Source organism: Oncorhynchus mykiss, chromosome 5, assembly GCF_057628025.1.
Source record: "Oncorhynchus mykiss isolate SJ-2025 chromosome 5, ASM5762802v1, whole genome shotgun sequence".
Lineage (NCBI taxonomy): Eukaryota > Metazoa > Chordata > Actinopteri > Salmoniformes > Salmonidae > Oncorhynchus > Oncorhynchus mykiss.
This window is the reverse complement of record NC_143026.1, coordinates 31,406,091-31,422,804: the sequence shown is the minus strand read 5'-3', so window position 1 is coordinate 31,422,804 and position 16,714 is coordinate 31,406,091. Positions and strand designations below refer to the sequence as shown.

The window sequence follows — 16,714 nt, the reverse complement described above, 5'->3', positions numbered from 1 at the left end:
GTTATGGACGGAACTCTGATAAGATAAGGTCTGATTATATCCCTATAGAACATGTAGTGAAGTTGAGGTGCTGTTAGATCTTAGTGAGTAGCAATAAGATCCTGGTGGCATGGAAATGATAGATTCTGATCAGACCCATGTGCCAATAAGAAGATGAAGGAGCCTGCATGATGTTATGAGCAATATATTACTGTATAGACGCCATAACGACAAGTTCTAACAGTCAAGATCCAGAATGATACTGTGGATGACAGACACCCATGGGAGCAGTACAGTATTGATTGGTTTAGCTGCATTGGACTGTGGTATGTGTGTGTGTGATGTCACAGGGTTAATGTTAGCCATAGCCTGATACAGAATGAACCCTAGCACACCAGGATTCAGTGCACTTTTCCAACAAACCCTGAGGATGTGTTTATCAGCCTTGGATCTTATCAGTCTATAGTCTTCTTATCACAGGAACACACCATAGCTACTCTATCTGCAATACAGTTATACTGCGACACTAAATGTCTCTTTAGCATGGCCTTATTGCAGATAGCTGTGAGCAATCATCACAAGGCTTTCGACATAAAAGGGGCTTTGAGAAAGATTAAGCACACTTCCTGAAATAGGTAGTTTAAAAATATCTCACTCCCTGAAATTGACCAATTTCAATGAGATACCATGCCATTTTAAGGCTCTATATTAAACTCTACACTGCTCTATACTAAAACCATACAATATGTAAAATGCCTCTTTTTATCAGAACTGGCCATATAGCCTAGGCCTATGGTATCTCCTCACACGTTCAGTCTTTCCGCCACTTAGCAGCCATGAGATGTCAGTGAAAGGGTGATGTCACACTCTGAATGCTGTCCCACAATTCCCAGGGGTGACACTCCACTCTGGCCTCCCAGACATCTAGCCATCCATCAGGATCAAATTATCTGTCAGCTGGAATTATGTTTGACATCAACATCACTCTGCTGTTATTATGGCTGCCCATCATCCAAATAAGATAAACCCCAGATATGCCCCAACAACAATAACAGCCGCCACTACAATTGCAGAGCAGAGATGTTACTGGGTTGTTTAGATTTTCGTCAAATAAGAGGTATTTGCGGTGTTTGCATGCACTAATACAAATGTCCATGCATATTCAGTGTGTTTTTTAAGATTTGAAAAGGGTTTTTATTTGTGATTGTGTACAGTAGGTATTGCATCAGATTTGGTTTTGGATTACATAAAAGGATGGTGTCAAAATCACATAAGATAGCAGACAACCTATTGTTCTGTCCCTTTTTGTTGTGTAATCACACCATGAATGTAGGCCTACACTAAACAGGTGCAATTGGCGGCGGGTTAAAACATGCAGGAAATGACTGCTACATTTAGGACAAACCTACTTCCGAAAGCTTGTCAGCAGTTGGATTGTGCAGTCATCTAATTACTAAAATGTCAGAGACTGTCTGGTAGTACCGCTGCGTGATAGCAGCACTGTCAGGTTATCACAGCACTAACTCCCTAAACTCTGCTCCAGCAGAGCTTTCAAATCACTCCACTAATCTGGAGTAAACACACACCATATAGGCCTCAAGTCATTTTAAATAAGTCACTTTTTATCAGGCCAATTTGGGGGGATTACATCTAAGTACTACCGTTTGCTGATTTTAATGGTATTTTGAAGTGCTGTATGCACTTATGCTGCATACTTGTGCTTTATGTAATATTCCTTATCCAAGTGAGAGTCTCTATAATTGACTTGCAGTTTATCCATGTGGTTGAAATTAATTTGGAGAGCTCTGTTCTGATTGCTTTCCCTGATTAGCCAATCAACACTTCATCAAATCCCCACTGACTCTTGAGGGGAACCCTGGGAGATGGAGTTCTTCATCACTTTCCTCATTTTTGTTAATTAAAGCAGACCATCTCGCTGTCTGTCTCCTAGTAATTGCTGGGTCCTGATCTGAATAGATACACTACATGACCAAAAGTATGTGGACACCTGCTCGTCGAACATCTCATTCCAAAATCATGGACATTAATATGCAGTTGATCCCTTCTCTGCTGCTACAATAGCCCCCACTCTTCTGGGAAGGCTTTCCAATAGATGCTGGAGCATTTCTGCAGGGACTTGCTTACATTCAGCCATGAGCATTAGTGAGGTCGGGCACTGATGTTGGGCGATTAGGCCTGGCTCGCAGTCGGCATTCCAATTGATCCCAAAGGTGTTTGATGGGGTTGAGGTCATGGCTCTGTGCAGGCGTTAAGATTTCCCTTCACTGGAACTAAGGGGCCCGAACCATGAAAAACAGCGCCAGAACATTAGTCCTTCTCCACCAAACTTTACAGTTGGCACTATTCATTGGGGCAGGTAGAATTTATCTGGCATCCGCCAAACCCAGATTTGTCCGTCAGACTGCCAGATGGTGAAGCGTGATTCATCACCGCAGAGAACACATTTCCACTGCCCCAGAGTCCAATGGTGGCGAGCTTTACACCATTCCAGCCGATGCTTGGCATTGCTCATGGAGATCTTAGGCTTGTGTCTGGCTGCTCAGCCATGGAAACCCATTTCATGAAGCTACCAATGAGCAGATATTGTGCTGGCGTTGCTTCCAGAGGCAGTTTGGAACTCAGGAGTGAGTATTGCAACCCAGGACAGACAATTTTTACACGCTACGTGCTTCAGCACTTGGGGTCCCGTTCTGTGAGCTTGTGTTGACTACCACTTTGCGACTGATCCGTTGTTGCTTCTAGACATTTCCACTTCACAATAACAGCACTTACATTTGACCAGGGCAGCTTTAGCAGGGCAGAAATGTGATGAACTGACTTGTTGGAAAGGTGGCATCCTATGACGGTGCCACGTTGAAAGTCACTGAGCTCTTCAGTAAGGCCATTCTACTGTCAATGTTTGATTATGGAGATTGCACGGCTCTGTCCTCAATTTTATACACCAGTCAGCAAAGGGTGTTGCTGAAATAGCCAAATCCACTAATTTGAAGGGGTGTTCACATACTTTTATTTATACAGTGTATGTTGACCCCTCTCTCTCCCTCCCTCTCTCTCTCTCTCGCTCTCTGTTTCTCTCCCTCTCCTGTGCATCTCTCTTGCCTCTCCAGTGTCCTGACGGGCTGCGGCCGATGAAGGATGGCTCGGGTTGCTATGACTACTCAAAGGGCACGGACTGCACGGACGGCTTCAATGGGGGCTGTGAGCAGCTGTGTCTTCAACAGCTGGTGCCCCTACTAGACAACCCCAGCTCCAGCAACATCCTCATGTTCTGTGGGTGAGTCAGCCAGTGGCAGGAAAAATACAGCATCAGGGAAGAAGCCCCTTTAATGTCTTCTTTCCTGGGCAACCTGGGTCCAACAATATGTTCTGTGGGTGAGAATTAGGCCATTGTTGATAACACAAATAGAGCATAAGAGCAGCTCTTTGCAATAGGTTGTCTAAATCAGCTGCTATTGAACTCTAAGATGGTAGAAAGACAGCTATAGCCTTTCACCAAAATGGATGGGCAAAAAATACTGTTAGAAACAACTGTGAGAGTGATCCTCATTTATACATGTCAACTGTGAGATTGATTCTCATGTTCACCTCTTAATTGGCAGTTTATGAATGTTCTACAGTATAGAACGTTGATATGGAATTCTACTGTAGGCTACTTCACAAGTCTGCCAGTGTGTCTATGTTGGTTTCATTAGTATTAAATGTGTGCTTTGTGGTTCACAGCCATTTCTGAAGTAGACAATGCTGAATGTGCAAATCCAACCACAGTTTTCCTTTAACGCAGACAAGTCTGGGATTAAATGTTTGATGTGCTTACACACTTTCATTTGAAATATTAGACAGCTAACAATACATACTTCTGCAATCTATTAGTTCTTTGAGCTCGGTACACGTTCTCTACTGGGAAATGAGGATATTGTGTGTGTGCGTTAGTAAGTCCATAATACTAATGTCTCTGCCTCTGCATGATGTGCTTGTTACACATAAACCCCCCTCCCCAACCCAGGTGTGTGCAGGAGTACAAGCTGGGGGCAGACGGTCGCTCTTGTCTCCTCCAGACAGAGAACTGTGAGGGGCCAAAGTGCCAGAGGCAGGACATTCGTTTCAATGACACCCTGTTTGGGGAGATGCTGCACGGCTACAACAACAAGAGCCAGCAAGTCAACCTGGGACAGGTCTTCCAGATGACCTTCCGGTAAGTTCTCCCCCAAAGGAGAATATGTCATCCTTATTACTGTTGTGTACCTGTGGTACCTTCACAGGGGATGTTATCCAAGCCATATCACTTTGTGACATCTGGCTTTGGCTTGTCGCTTTTGGGATACAGCTAGGTGGTAGGAGCTTTCCCAAAAATGTTGTGGCACCTGTAGTGGTATTGGGCTGACTCTTGGTGGCATGTTGCTTTGACTATTTCGACCTGTACTTTACACCACTGGGTTTTTAGACAGGGTGGCATGACAGAGATAACGAATTAGGCTAAAGCAGAAACAGGCTGGTGCCCAGACTTTTTTGTTGGTTAAGTGACTCTATGGACCCTTTATGTAAGTTTTGTCCTCTTTTGTATGGTTGAAGTCAGCATATAAACTACCAAAAACAATGCATCCAAGTTGGAGCATTGGGACATTCGTTCTCATCAGTCCCACTACACAATAAGAATCCCAATGAGATCTTGGCGGTTCGAATTCACAGGATGTATTCCAGAGAGGAATTTCAGGATAAGTGTCAACATGAGTAAAAGCAGTGTTTTCTTTTATCAGTACTGGTGAGTGAGATATCTACACGGTGGACAATCCTATTTGCAGGTCTAACACAGCACAGCACAGCGCTGAAGTTTCTCCATTAGAGGATGAGTGTTGAGACAGACAGCACTGTCAGCCCTCTCAAAGCCCCAGTGTCTGGCTGATAGCAAAGACAAATGTTAGCTGCAGGGGACGCTGCCATAATCAAAGACAACGAGGCAGGGACTGTCTGCCGGTCTGAGGCACACACACACCAACATGCACACATACAGATGCACATGCACACACTGTTGCTCGCACACACACGTGCGGGCACACACACATATACACACACTTACAAGCCAAGAAAGTGCCTTTCAATCAAGCACTGTTGATGAGCGCTGTCCAGTGATAATAACAGGGATGATAACAGGGATGATAATGCTAGTCTAAGCAGTCCAGAAGATTTGTTTCCGCCATCAGGTCAACCCAATCTGCTTCTCCTGACTCTCATCGATCTGACTGAATTGTTCTATGGATTATATGGCTGCTCTCATCTCTTCCAATTATGATCATCGGATAACCCACACAGTCTGAACAGCTTTCTCCCACTCTATAAATATTGTGTGTATGACTGTATTTGTCCAAGCAGAGGAGAGAGTCACCATTGACAAATGTCAGATCTTTTTTGTTCTGAATGACTGTGATCAAGCGGACTCATTCATTTCATAACAAACTAACTCAAAAGGGTAAACTACGGTGGCTGTTATTGTATGATATAATAAGTTATTATTCAAATGTCACAATAGCAAAGCAAAGCTGAGGTGTGAAAGTCCATAATTAATAATTATGTCCAGAAGCTATTGTTTGTTGCATGTATCAGTATGCAGGTGTTGAAAAGTTCTGACACACTGTTCTTTTCATCCCAATTAACCCTTGGATAAATATGTTTTGTCATAATAAATGTCTGTCAATATGTTATTTTTCCCTTTAAAGCTGTAATTCTTAATGGTGAAACTGTTGCTGTAACCTAGACTCAGGTGTAGTAAATGTAAATCTGTCTCAATTTAGTATGATATGTTATGAATTGCAATTTTTTGTGGCTAACGTTAGCTAGGTGGCTAACGCTAACATTAGTTAGGTGGCTAGACTAGGGATTAGGGGTAAAGGTTAGGTTTAAAGTTAGGAGTTAGAATTAAAGTATGAAGGTTAGGGTTAGCAGTTGCAAAGTAGTTCAAAATTAACAAGTAGTTGCAAAGTTGCCAATTAGCTAAAATGCTGAAGTTGTCTGTGGTGAGATTTGAACACACAACCTTTGGGTGGCTAGATGTTTGATGTTGCTGTACGCCCAACCATCCACCCCGACCAACCTCCTGTGATGTGTGATGCTCCCCACCTCTGCTTCATCAACAAAACCAAAACAATAACAACAGCCGTGGGGCAGACAGTGGCAATTGGTTTCATCTTTAAAACTGCAATATAGAAAGTTGCAATAAGTCACTGGTGGTCATCCAGTGTGATGCAACAGTAACAATATTGTGCCTCTAGCCTGCCTGAGAACCGCTATATTCATTGGTTTTCATTTTCCCTGCTAGATTTTATGCTGCTCATAATGAGCAGGTTGTGATAGGAGAACACTGAGGATGGGTCAACTCCACAATGTTACTCCACAATGCTAATCTAATTGACAGAGTGAAAAAAGAAAGCCTGTGCATGGTGTTTGCAACAAGGCACTAAAGTAACACTGTAAAAAATGTGGCAAAGCAATTAACCTTTTGTCCTGAATACAAAGTGTTAAGTGAGTAGCACTCTCCATATTTTCAAGCATAGTGGTGGCCGCATCATGTTATGGGTATGCTTGTAATAGTTAAGGACTGGGGAGTTTTTCAGGATAAAACATTTCCAGAATGGAGCTAAGCACAGCCAAAATTCTAGAGGAAAAGCTGATTCAGTCTGCTTTCCAGCAGACACTGAGAGATGAATTAGTCTTTCAGCAGGACAGTAACTGAAAACACAAGGACAAACATACACTGGAGTTGCTTACCAATAAGACAGTGAACATTCCTGAGTGGCCAAGTTACAGTTTTAACTTAAATCTGCTTGAAAATTTATGGCAAGATGTGAAATGGTTGTCTAGCAATTATCAACAACCAATTTGACAGAGCTTGAAGAATGTTTTAAGAATAATGGGCAAATGTTGCACAATCCAGGTGTGGAAAAGGTGATTCTAACACGTATTGACTCAAAAATATATGATCAAAATATATTAGTGTCTTATTTGTCGTACATTTTTCTTCAAATTTCTCTTCCACTTTGACATTAGTATTTTGTGTAGATCTTTGACAAAAACGGACAATTAAATCAATTTTAATCGCACTTAGTAGCACAACAAACTGTGGAAAAAGTCAAGGGGTGTGAATACCTTCTGAATGCACTGTAGCTAGGGCTGTGCCGGTCATGAAATTTCGTCAGCCGGTGATTGTCAAGCAACGACCTCCTTTTCCATGTGGGAAAAAAATGGTGGACAGAGACTTGCTAGCTACGTTAGCTAGCTAGCTGGAATCTGCCTCCCGAAGAAAAAAAGCTTCCCCCAAGTGGGTGTGATACTGCTGCTTGGATTCCACCTGGCAATCTATTCACCATCAGCCCTGGCCTGTCTCCCACTGTCTGGTACAGGTATCCACACCACACTCCCCCCTCTCTCCCGAGCTTTCACTTGCTTCCAGCACACACGCACTGTTGGAGCGAGTGACTCTGAACTTACAATGGCTAGCCCCAAGTCGTTATAATTTTTTCTTGTGCTATATGCAATTTGCCTCATGACTCCTGCATGCTTTGTTGACTATGAACTTGCTTGTTTACCCAACCGTGGGACAAACTCTGTTTGTCAGCACTGGCCTGTACCCTAAATGCCCTAAACTCTCTCCTGACCCCTTACACTAAGTCTAAATATGTCCTGCTAGGTGACCTAAACTGGGACATGCTTAAACCATTTGACCATGTCCTAAAACAATGGGACTCCCTAAATCTTTCTCAGATTATTACCAATCCCACAAGGTATGACTCCAAACACCCAGAAAAGGCTACTCTCCTTGATGTTATCCTCACAAATATTCCTGATAGGTATCAGTCTGGTGTTTTCTGTAATGAACTTAGTGATCACTGTTTTACAGCCTGTGTTCATAATGGCTGCTCAGTGAAACGACCTGTCCTGATTTGTAATAGACACTTGTTAAAAATCTTGAATGACCTGGCCTCTGTAAATTGGTATAGATTCAGCTTGATCCCATCTGTCGAAGAGCTTGGGCATTCTTTTTTTCAATTTTCAGTGGTATTGTTAACAAACAAGCCCCAATAAGAAAATTAGAATTAAAAACAGGTTCAGCCCCTGGTTTGACCGTGAACTGGCAGCCCCTGGTTCGACCGTGATCTGGCAGAGTTACTCCACCTCAAGAATTTCATTTGCCGAAAAGCTTGGCACATGCATACTCAGGCTGACTGGCTCTCGTTCAGGCAAATGAGAAATAAGTGCACTCAGGCTATCCGGAAGGCAAAGTTGGTTACTTTAAAGAACAGTTCTCTCTCTGTGGGTCTAACCCCAAGAAGTTCTGGAAAACGGTTAAACCCTGGAAAAATAAACCCTCCTCCTAACAGTTGCCCATTTCCCTTAATGCTTAATCATCTTCCCAAGATGACATAGCAGTCAGACGTCCTTTGTCCTTGTCTTGTCGTGTCCCATATACTGTATATATATATATATATATATATATATATATACTACTCAAAAAAATAAAGGGAACACTTAAACAACACAATGTAACTCCAAGTCAATCACACTTCTGTGAAATCAAACTGTCCACTTAGGAAGTAACACTGATTGACAATACATTTCACATGCTGTTGTGCAAATGGAATAGACAACAGGTGGAAATTATAGGCAATTAGCAAGACACCCCTAATAAAGGAGTGGTCTGCAGGTGGGGACCACAGACCACCTTTCGGTTCCTATGCTTCCTGGCTGATGTTTTGATCACTTTTGAATGCCGGCAGTGCTTTCACTCTAGTGGTAGCATGAGACGGAGTCCACAACCCACACAAGTGGCTCAGGTAGTGCAGCTCATCCAGGATGGCACATCAATGCGAGCTGTGGCAAGAAGGTTTGCTGTGTCTGTCAGCGTAGTGTCCAGAGCATGGAGGCGCTACCAGGAGACAGGCCAGTACATCAGGAGACGTGGAGGAGGCCGTAGGAGGGCAACAACCCAGCAGCAGGACCACTACCTCCGCCTTTGTGCAAGGAGGAGCACTGCCAGAGCCCTGCAAAATGACTTCCAGCAGGCCACAAATGTGCATGTGTCTGCTCAAACGGTCAGAAACAGACTCCATGAGGGATGTATGAGGGCCCGATGTCCACAGGTGGGGGTTGTGCTTACAACCCAACACCGTGCAGGACGTTTGGCATTTGCCAGAGAACACCAAGATTGGCAAATTCGCCACCGGCGCCCTGTGCTCTTCACAGATGAAAGCAGGTTCACACTGAGCACATGACAGACGTGACAGAGTCTGGAGACGCCGTGGAGAACGTTCTGCTGCCTGCAACATCCTCCAGCATGACCGGTTTGGCAGTGGGTCAGTCATGGTGTGGGGTGGCATTTCTTTGGGGGGCCGCACATCCCTCCATGTGCTCGCCAGAGGTAGCCTGACGGCCATTAGGTACCGAGATGAGATCCTCAGACCCCTTGTGAGACCATATGCTGGTGCGGTTGGCCCTGGGTTCCTCCTAATGCAAGACAATGCTAGACCTCATGTGGCTGGAGTGTGTCAGCAGTTCCTGCAAGAGGAAGGCATTGATGCTATGGACTGGCCCACCCTTTCCCCAGACCTGAATCCAATTAATTGAGCACATCTGGGACATCATGTCACGCTCCATCCACCAACGCCACGTTGCATCACAGACTGTCCAGGAGTTGGCGGATGCTTTAGTCCAGGTCTGGGAGGAGATCCCTCAGGAGACCATCCGCCACCTCATCAGGAGCATTCCAAGGCGTTGTAGGGAGGTCATACAGGCACGTGGAGGCCACACACACTACTGACCCTCATTTTGACTTGTTTTAAGGACATTACATCAAAGTTGGATCAGCCTGTAGTGTGGTTTTCCACTTTAATTTTGAGTGTGACTCCAAATCCAGACCTCCATGGGTTGATAAATTTGATTTCCATTGATAATTTTTGTGTGATTTTGTTGTCAGCCCATGTAAAGAAAAAAGTATTTAATAAGAATATTTCATTCATTCAGATCTAGGATGTGTTATTTTAGTGTACCCTTTATTTTTTTGAGCAGTATATATATATATATATATATATATATATATATATATATTTACACCTTTCTTCGCATATCTTTTATATATTTTATTTTCCAAAAACTCAACTTCAAAACACTCTCCTGCAACCCGCCTCACCAATTTAATTTTTTAAAATTATTTACCTCAAATCTGAAAGCCACAATAGAAGCTAACCAGAAGCTAACCAGAAGCTAGCCAGAAGCTAGCCAGAAGCTAACCAGAAGCTAGCCAGAAGCTAGCCAGTTTACAGTTTGTGGTCATCAGCTATCCCTTAGCTTGAAAATCTATCGCCAGTTTTGTACAACGCGACTCAGACCAGAACATACCGGACCTATTTTTCTCTCCATATCTCAAGCTAGCTGCTATCCGTGTGACTATTGGCTGACGTCGATCCCGGAGCAAACATCAATTATTCCAAAGCTAGCCAGCTGAAGAGTTCCATCAGCCACTCCTGGGCTACAATCACCTATCCAGACCCGTTTTACTGCCTTTGCAGAGCCCCACCGGGCCTTCACAACTGGACTACCGACGTTATCTACCCGAGGGAGTTAACCAACTGGCCCCTCCGTCGCGACGTTACATGAACGCCCATCTGCGGCCCGCTAACCGTTAGCTGTCTTATCGGCTGCTATCTGAATAGGTCTATCGGACAATTTTTCTTGGGTCACTATAACTATATCTATTTTGCCAATTGGATTGATCCCCTCTACCACACGGAACCCCACTAATCTACCGACGGAAACACACGAGGTGGCTAAAAACAGACCTCCATCCTCTGCTAGCTTGCTACCGATGGCCCGGCTAGCTGTCTGAATCGCCGTGACCCCAACCAACCTCACTACCCCCTGGACCCTTATGATCACTCGACTAAGCATGCCTCTCCTTAATGTCAATATGTCTTGTCCATTGCTGTTCTGGTTAGTGTTTATTGGCTTATTTCACTGTAGAGCCTCTAGCACTGCTCACTATACATTATCCAACCTTTCAGTTCCACCACCCACACATGCGATGACATCGCCTGGTTTCAATGATGATTCTAGAGACAATATCTCTCTCATCATCACTCAATACCTAGGTTTACCTCCACTGTATTCACATCCTACCATAGTTTTGTCTGTACATTATACCTTGAGGCTATTTTATCGCCACCAGAAACCTCCTTTTACTCTCTGTTCCAGACGTTCTAGACAACCAATTCTCATAGCTTTTCGCCGTACCCTTATCCTACTCCTCCTCTGTTCCTCTGGTGATGTAGAGGTGAATCCAGGCCCTGCAGTGACTAGCTCCACTCCTATTCCCCTGGCACTCTCTTTTGATGACTTCTGTAACCGTAATAGCCTTGGTTTCATGCATGTTAACATTAGAAGCCTCCTCCCTAAGTTTGTTTTATTCACAGCTTTAGCACACTCTGCCAACCCGGATGTTCTAGCCGTCTCTGAATCCTGGCTTAGGAAGACCACCAAAAATTCTGACATTTTCATCCCTAACTACAACATTTTCAGACAAGATAGAATGGCCAAAGGGTGCGGTGTTGCAATCTACTGCAAAGATAGCCTGCAGAGTTATTTCCTACTATCCAAGTCTGTACCCAACCAATTTGAACTTCTACTTTTAAAAATCCACCTCTCTAAAAACAAGTCTCTCACCGTTGCCGCCTGCTATAGACCACCCTCTGCCCTCAGCTGTGCTCTGGACACCATATGTGAACTGATTGCCCCCCATCTATCTTCAGAGCTCGTGCTGCTAGACGACCTAAACTGGAACATGCTTAACACCCCAGCCATCCTACAATCTAAGTTTGATGCCCTAAATCTCACACAAATTATCAATGAACCTACCAGGTACCACCCCAAAGTCGTAAACACGGGCACCCTCATAGATATCATCCTAACCAACTTGCCCTCTAAATACACCTCTGTTGTTTTCAACCAAGATCTCAGTGATCACTTTCTCATTGCCCGCATCCGTAATGGTCAGCGGTCAAACGACCTCCACTCATCACTGTCAAACGCTCCCTGAAACTTCAGCGAGCAGGCCTTTCTAATCGACCTGGCTGGGGTATCCGTTGTTGTTGTATGTGTCGAACTGCTTTGCTTTATCTTGGCCAGGTCGCAATTGTAAATGAGAACTTGTTCTCAACTTGCCTACCTGGTTAAATAAAGGTGGGAAGAAAATGCTGATGATATGGTTATTACTGACAAGGAGCACATGGCTGAGCTCTTTAATAACCACTTCATTAAGTCAGGATTCCTATTTGACTCAGCCATGCCTCTGCCTGTCCAACATTTCCTAATCTGCCACCCCTTCTAATATGACTAGCTCTGTTGCTCCTCCATCTTTTTCCCCTGCCCCATTACAAAGTGTCTCCCTGCAAGCGGTCACTGAGTCCGAGGAGCTCTTTAAACCTGACTCCAAAAAACATCTGGGTCTGATGGTTTAGACCCTTTCTTCTTTAAGGTTGCTGCCCCTATCATTGCCAAGCCTATCACTGACATTTTTAACCTGTCTCTCCTCTCTGGGTACGTTCCCATTGCTTGGAAGAAAGCCACGGTGTGTCATTTATTTATAGGGGAGATCAAGCTGATTCTAACTGTTATAGGACCATTTCTATTTTGCCCTGTTTATCGAAAGTGTTGGAAAAACTTGTTAATAATCAACTGACTGGCTTTCTTGATGTCTATAGTATTCTCTCTGGTATGCAATCTGGTTTCCGTTATGGATGTGTCACTGCAACCTTAAAGGTCCTAAATGATGTCACCATTGTCCTTGATTGTAAGCAATGTTGTGCTGCTATTTTTAATTGACTTGGCCAAAGCTTTTGATATTGTAGACCATTCCATTTCTGTGGGCCGGCTAAGGAGTATGGGTGTCTGAGGGGTCTTTGGCCTGGTTTGCTAACTACTTCTCTCAAAGAGTATACTGTCTCAGTATAAAGTCAGACTGTCTCAGCCACAGCCTGTCACCAAGGGAGTACCCCAAGGCTCGATCCTAGGCCCCACGCTCTTCTCAATTTACAAAAACAACAGCTCAGGCAGTAGGAAGCTCTCTCATCCATTTATATGCAGATGATACAGTCTAATACCCAGCTGCCCCCCCCCCCCCCCCCCCCCCCGGATTGTGTGTTAAACACTCTACAACAAAGCTTTCTTAGTGTCCAACAAGCTTTCTCTGCCCTTAACCGTGTTCTGAACACCTCCAAAACTAAGGTAATGTGGTTTGGTAAGAAGAATGCCCCTCTCCCCAACAGTGTGATTACTAATTTACAGCTTGAGGTAATCACCTCATACAAGTACTTGGAGTATGGCTAGACTGTATACTGTCCTTCTCACAACACATATCAAAGCTGCAGGCTAAGGTTAAATCTAGACTTGGTTTCCTCTATCGTAATCGCTCATCTTTCATCCCAGTTTCCAAACAAACCATGATTCAGATGACCATCTTACCCATGCTAGATTAGGGAGATGTAATTTATAGATCGGCAGGTAAAGGTGCTCTCGTGCGGCTAGATGTTCTTTACCATTCGACCATCAGATTTGCCACCAATGCTCCTTATCGGACACATCCCTGCACTCTATACTCTTCTGTAAACTGGTCATCTCTGTATACCCGTCGCAATACCCACTGGTTGATGCTTATTTATAAATCCCTCTTAAGCCTCACTCCCCCCTATCTGAGATATCTACTGCAGCCCTCATCCTCCACACATCCACCTGTTCTGCCAGTCACATTCTGTTAAAGGTCCCCAAAGCACACACATCTCTGGGTCGCTCCTCTTTTCAGTTCACTGCAGCTAGCGACTGGAACAAGCTGTAAAAAAACACTGAAACTGGACTGTTTTATCTCCTTCTCTTCATTCAAAGATTCAATCATCGACACTCTTACTGACAGTCGCATGATGTATTGTTGTCTCTACCTTCTTGCTAGAGGTCGACCGATTATAATTTTCCAACACCGATACTGATTATGGGAGGACCAAAATAAGCCGACACTGATTAATTAGCCGATTTTTATATATATATATATATATATATATATATATATATATTTGTAATAATGACAATTACAACAATACTGAATGAACAATGAACACTTATTGTAACGTAATATAATACATACATACAATCTATTTAGTTTCAAATAAATTATGAAACATGCTCAATTTGATTTAAATAATGCAAAAACACAGTGCTGGAGAAGACAGTAAAGTGCAATATGTGCCATGTCAAAAAGCTAACGTTTAAGTTCCTTGCTCAGAACAGGAGAACATATGAAAGCTGGTGTTTCAATATTACCAGTTCTTCAATATTCCCAGTTAAGATGTTTTAGGTTGTAGTTATTATAGGAATTATGACGCATCGACTATTTCACTCGATACCATTTTGACTATTGGATGTCCTAATAGACACTTTAGTATTGCCAGCCTGAGCCTAATCTCAGGAGTTGATAGGCTTGAAGTCATGAACAGCGTGTGAATCAAGCACAAGAGCTGCTGGCAAACACAGTAAAGTTTGAATGAATGCTTACGAGCCTGCTGCCGCCTACCATTGCTCAGTCAGACTGCTCTATCAAATCATAGACTTAATTATAATATAATAAACACAGAAATACGAGCCTTTGGTCATTAGTATGGTCAAATCTGAAAACAAAACGTGTATTATTTCAGTGAAATATGGAACCGTTCTGTATTTTATCAAATGGGTGGCAACCCTAAGTCTAAATATTGCGGTTACATTGCACAACCTTCAATGTCATGTTATAATTGATGTAAAATATATCACTAGCCACTTTAAACAATGCTACTTAATATAATGTTTACATACCCTACATTATTCATCTCATATGTATATGTATATACTGTACTCTATATACTGCATCTTTATGTAATACATGTATCAATAGCCACTTTAAACTATGTCACTTTGTTTACATACCCTACATTACTCATCTCATATGTATATACTGTACTCGATACCATCTACTGCATCTTGCCTATGCCGTTCTGTACCATCACTCATTCATATCTTTATGTACATATTATTTATCCCTTTACACTTGTGTGTATAAGGTAGTAGTTTTGGAATTGTTAGGTTAGATTACTCGTTGGTTATTACTGCATTGTCGGAACTAGAAGCACAAGCATTTCGCTACACTCGCATTAACATCTGCTAACCATGTGTATGTGACAAATACATTTGATTTGATTTGATTTGATAATTATGTAAAATTCTGGCAAAGTAGTTCGCAACCAGCCAGGCGGCCCAAACTGTTGCATATGCCCTGACTCTGCGTGCAATGAATGCAAGAGAAGTGACACAATTTCCCTAGTTAATATTGCCTGCTAACATGAATTTATTTTAACTAAATATAAAAAAAATATACTTGTGCATGGATTTTAAGAAAGGCATTGATGTTTATGCTTAGGTACATACGTGCAATGATTGGGCTTTTTTCGCGAATGTGCTTTTGTTCAATCATCCCCCGTTTGTCAATGTAGGCTGTGATTCGATGATAAATTAACAGGCACCACATTGATTATATGCCACACAGGACATGATATTTAACCTAGTAATATCATCAACCATGTGTAGTTAACTAGTGATTATGTGAAGATTGATTGTTTTTTTTATAAGAGTTTAAGTTTAATGCTAGCTAGCAACTCGTGTAACAGGTGGTCAACTTCCCTTGGCTCCTTGCTGCACTCGTGTAACAGGTGCACTCGTGTAACAGGTGGTCAGCCTGCCACACAGTTTTCTCATGGAATGTAATGTAATCGGCCATAATCGGCGTCCAAAAATGCTGATTACCAATTGTTATGAAATCTTGAAACCTGCCCTAATTAATCGGCCATGCCAATCGGTCGACCTCTACTTCTTGCCCTCTGTGCCCAATAATGTTTGTACCGTGTTTTGAGCTGCTACCATGTTGTGCTGCAGCTGCCATGTTGTGTTGCTACCATGTTGTTGTCATGTTGTGTTGCTACCATGCTGTGTTGTCATGTGGTGCTGCCGTTATATGTTGTTGTCTTAGGTTTCTCTTTATGTAGTGTTGTGGTGTCTCTCTTGTCGGGATGTGTGTTTTGTCCTATATTTTTATATTGGACAGCCCCCGTCCCCACGGGAGCCTTTTGCCTTTTAGTAGGCCGTCATTGTAAATGAGAATTTGTTATTAACTGATGTGCCTAGTTAGTTAAAGGTTAAATAAAAAATAAAAGTTATATAAATTAAATAAATAAAAGCAAGTAACTGTTGGTCTCATGATAATTGACCGTTAATTACCATGAACACATTTTGCATCTCCTGGCTTCCACACATACAAGCCACTGATGCAGACCTTTGGAACATCTACATTTGAAAAAGTCTAATAAATCCATGTAATATAGCCTACACCTTCACAATAAATCCATTATTTATTTTAGACAGGTCTATAGAAACATGATATGAAGAAACTGTAGTATATTTCAGATGAATAGCATACTCTAAGTTGCCCTTATGCTAGGTCCTGATCTGGCTATGCCATATGGCTGTGGGCTACACTAGTTCATTAGGCAGACAAGATTAGATTATTTTATAGTATGAAGAATACAATTGAACAAAGCTGAATCAAATTTAAAGGATATTTTCTCCAAATGATTTGAGAGTATGTGCACATGCGGCTATT

General features: G+C 42.7%; 1 protein-coding gene across 1 annotated transcript in view; it reads left to right on the top strand.

Moving 5' to 3' along the window:
* Nucleotides 1–16,714, top strand: part of LOC110523598 (astrotactin-2-like) — a 418,825-nt gene that overhangs the window by 254,633 nt on the left and 147,478 nt on the right. The window contains exons 12-13 of the mRNA XM_036977273.2: nt 3,108–3,274; nt 4,004–4,192. Of these exons, the coding sequence (XP_036833168.2) occupies nt 3,108–3,274; nt 4,004–4,192 (356 nt within the window). The remainder of the gene's footprint in view (nt 1–3,107; nt 3,275–4,003; nt 4,193–16,714) is intronic.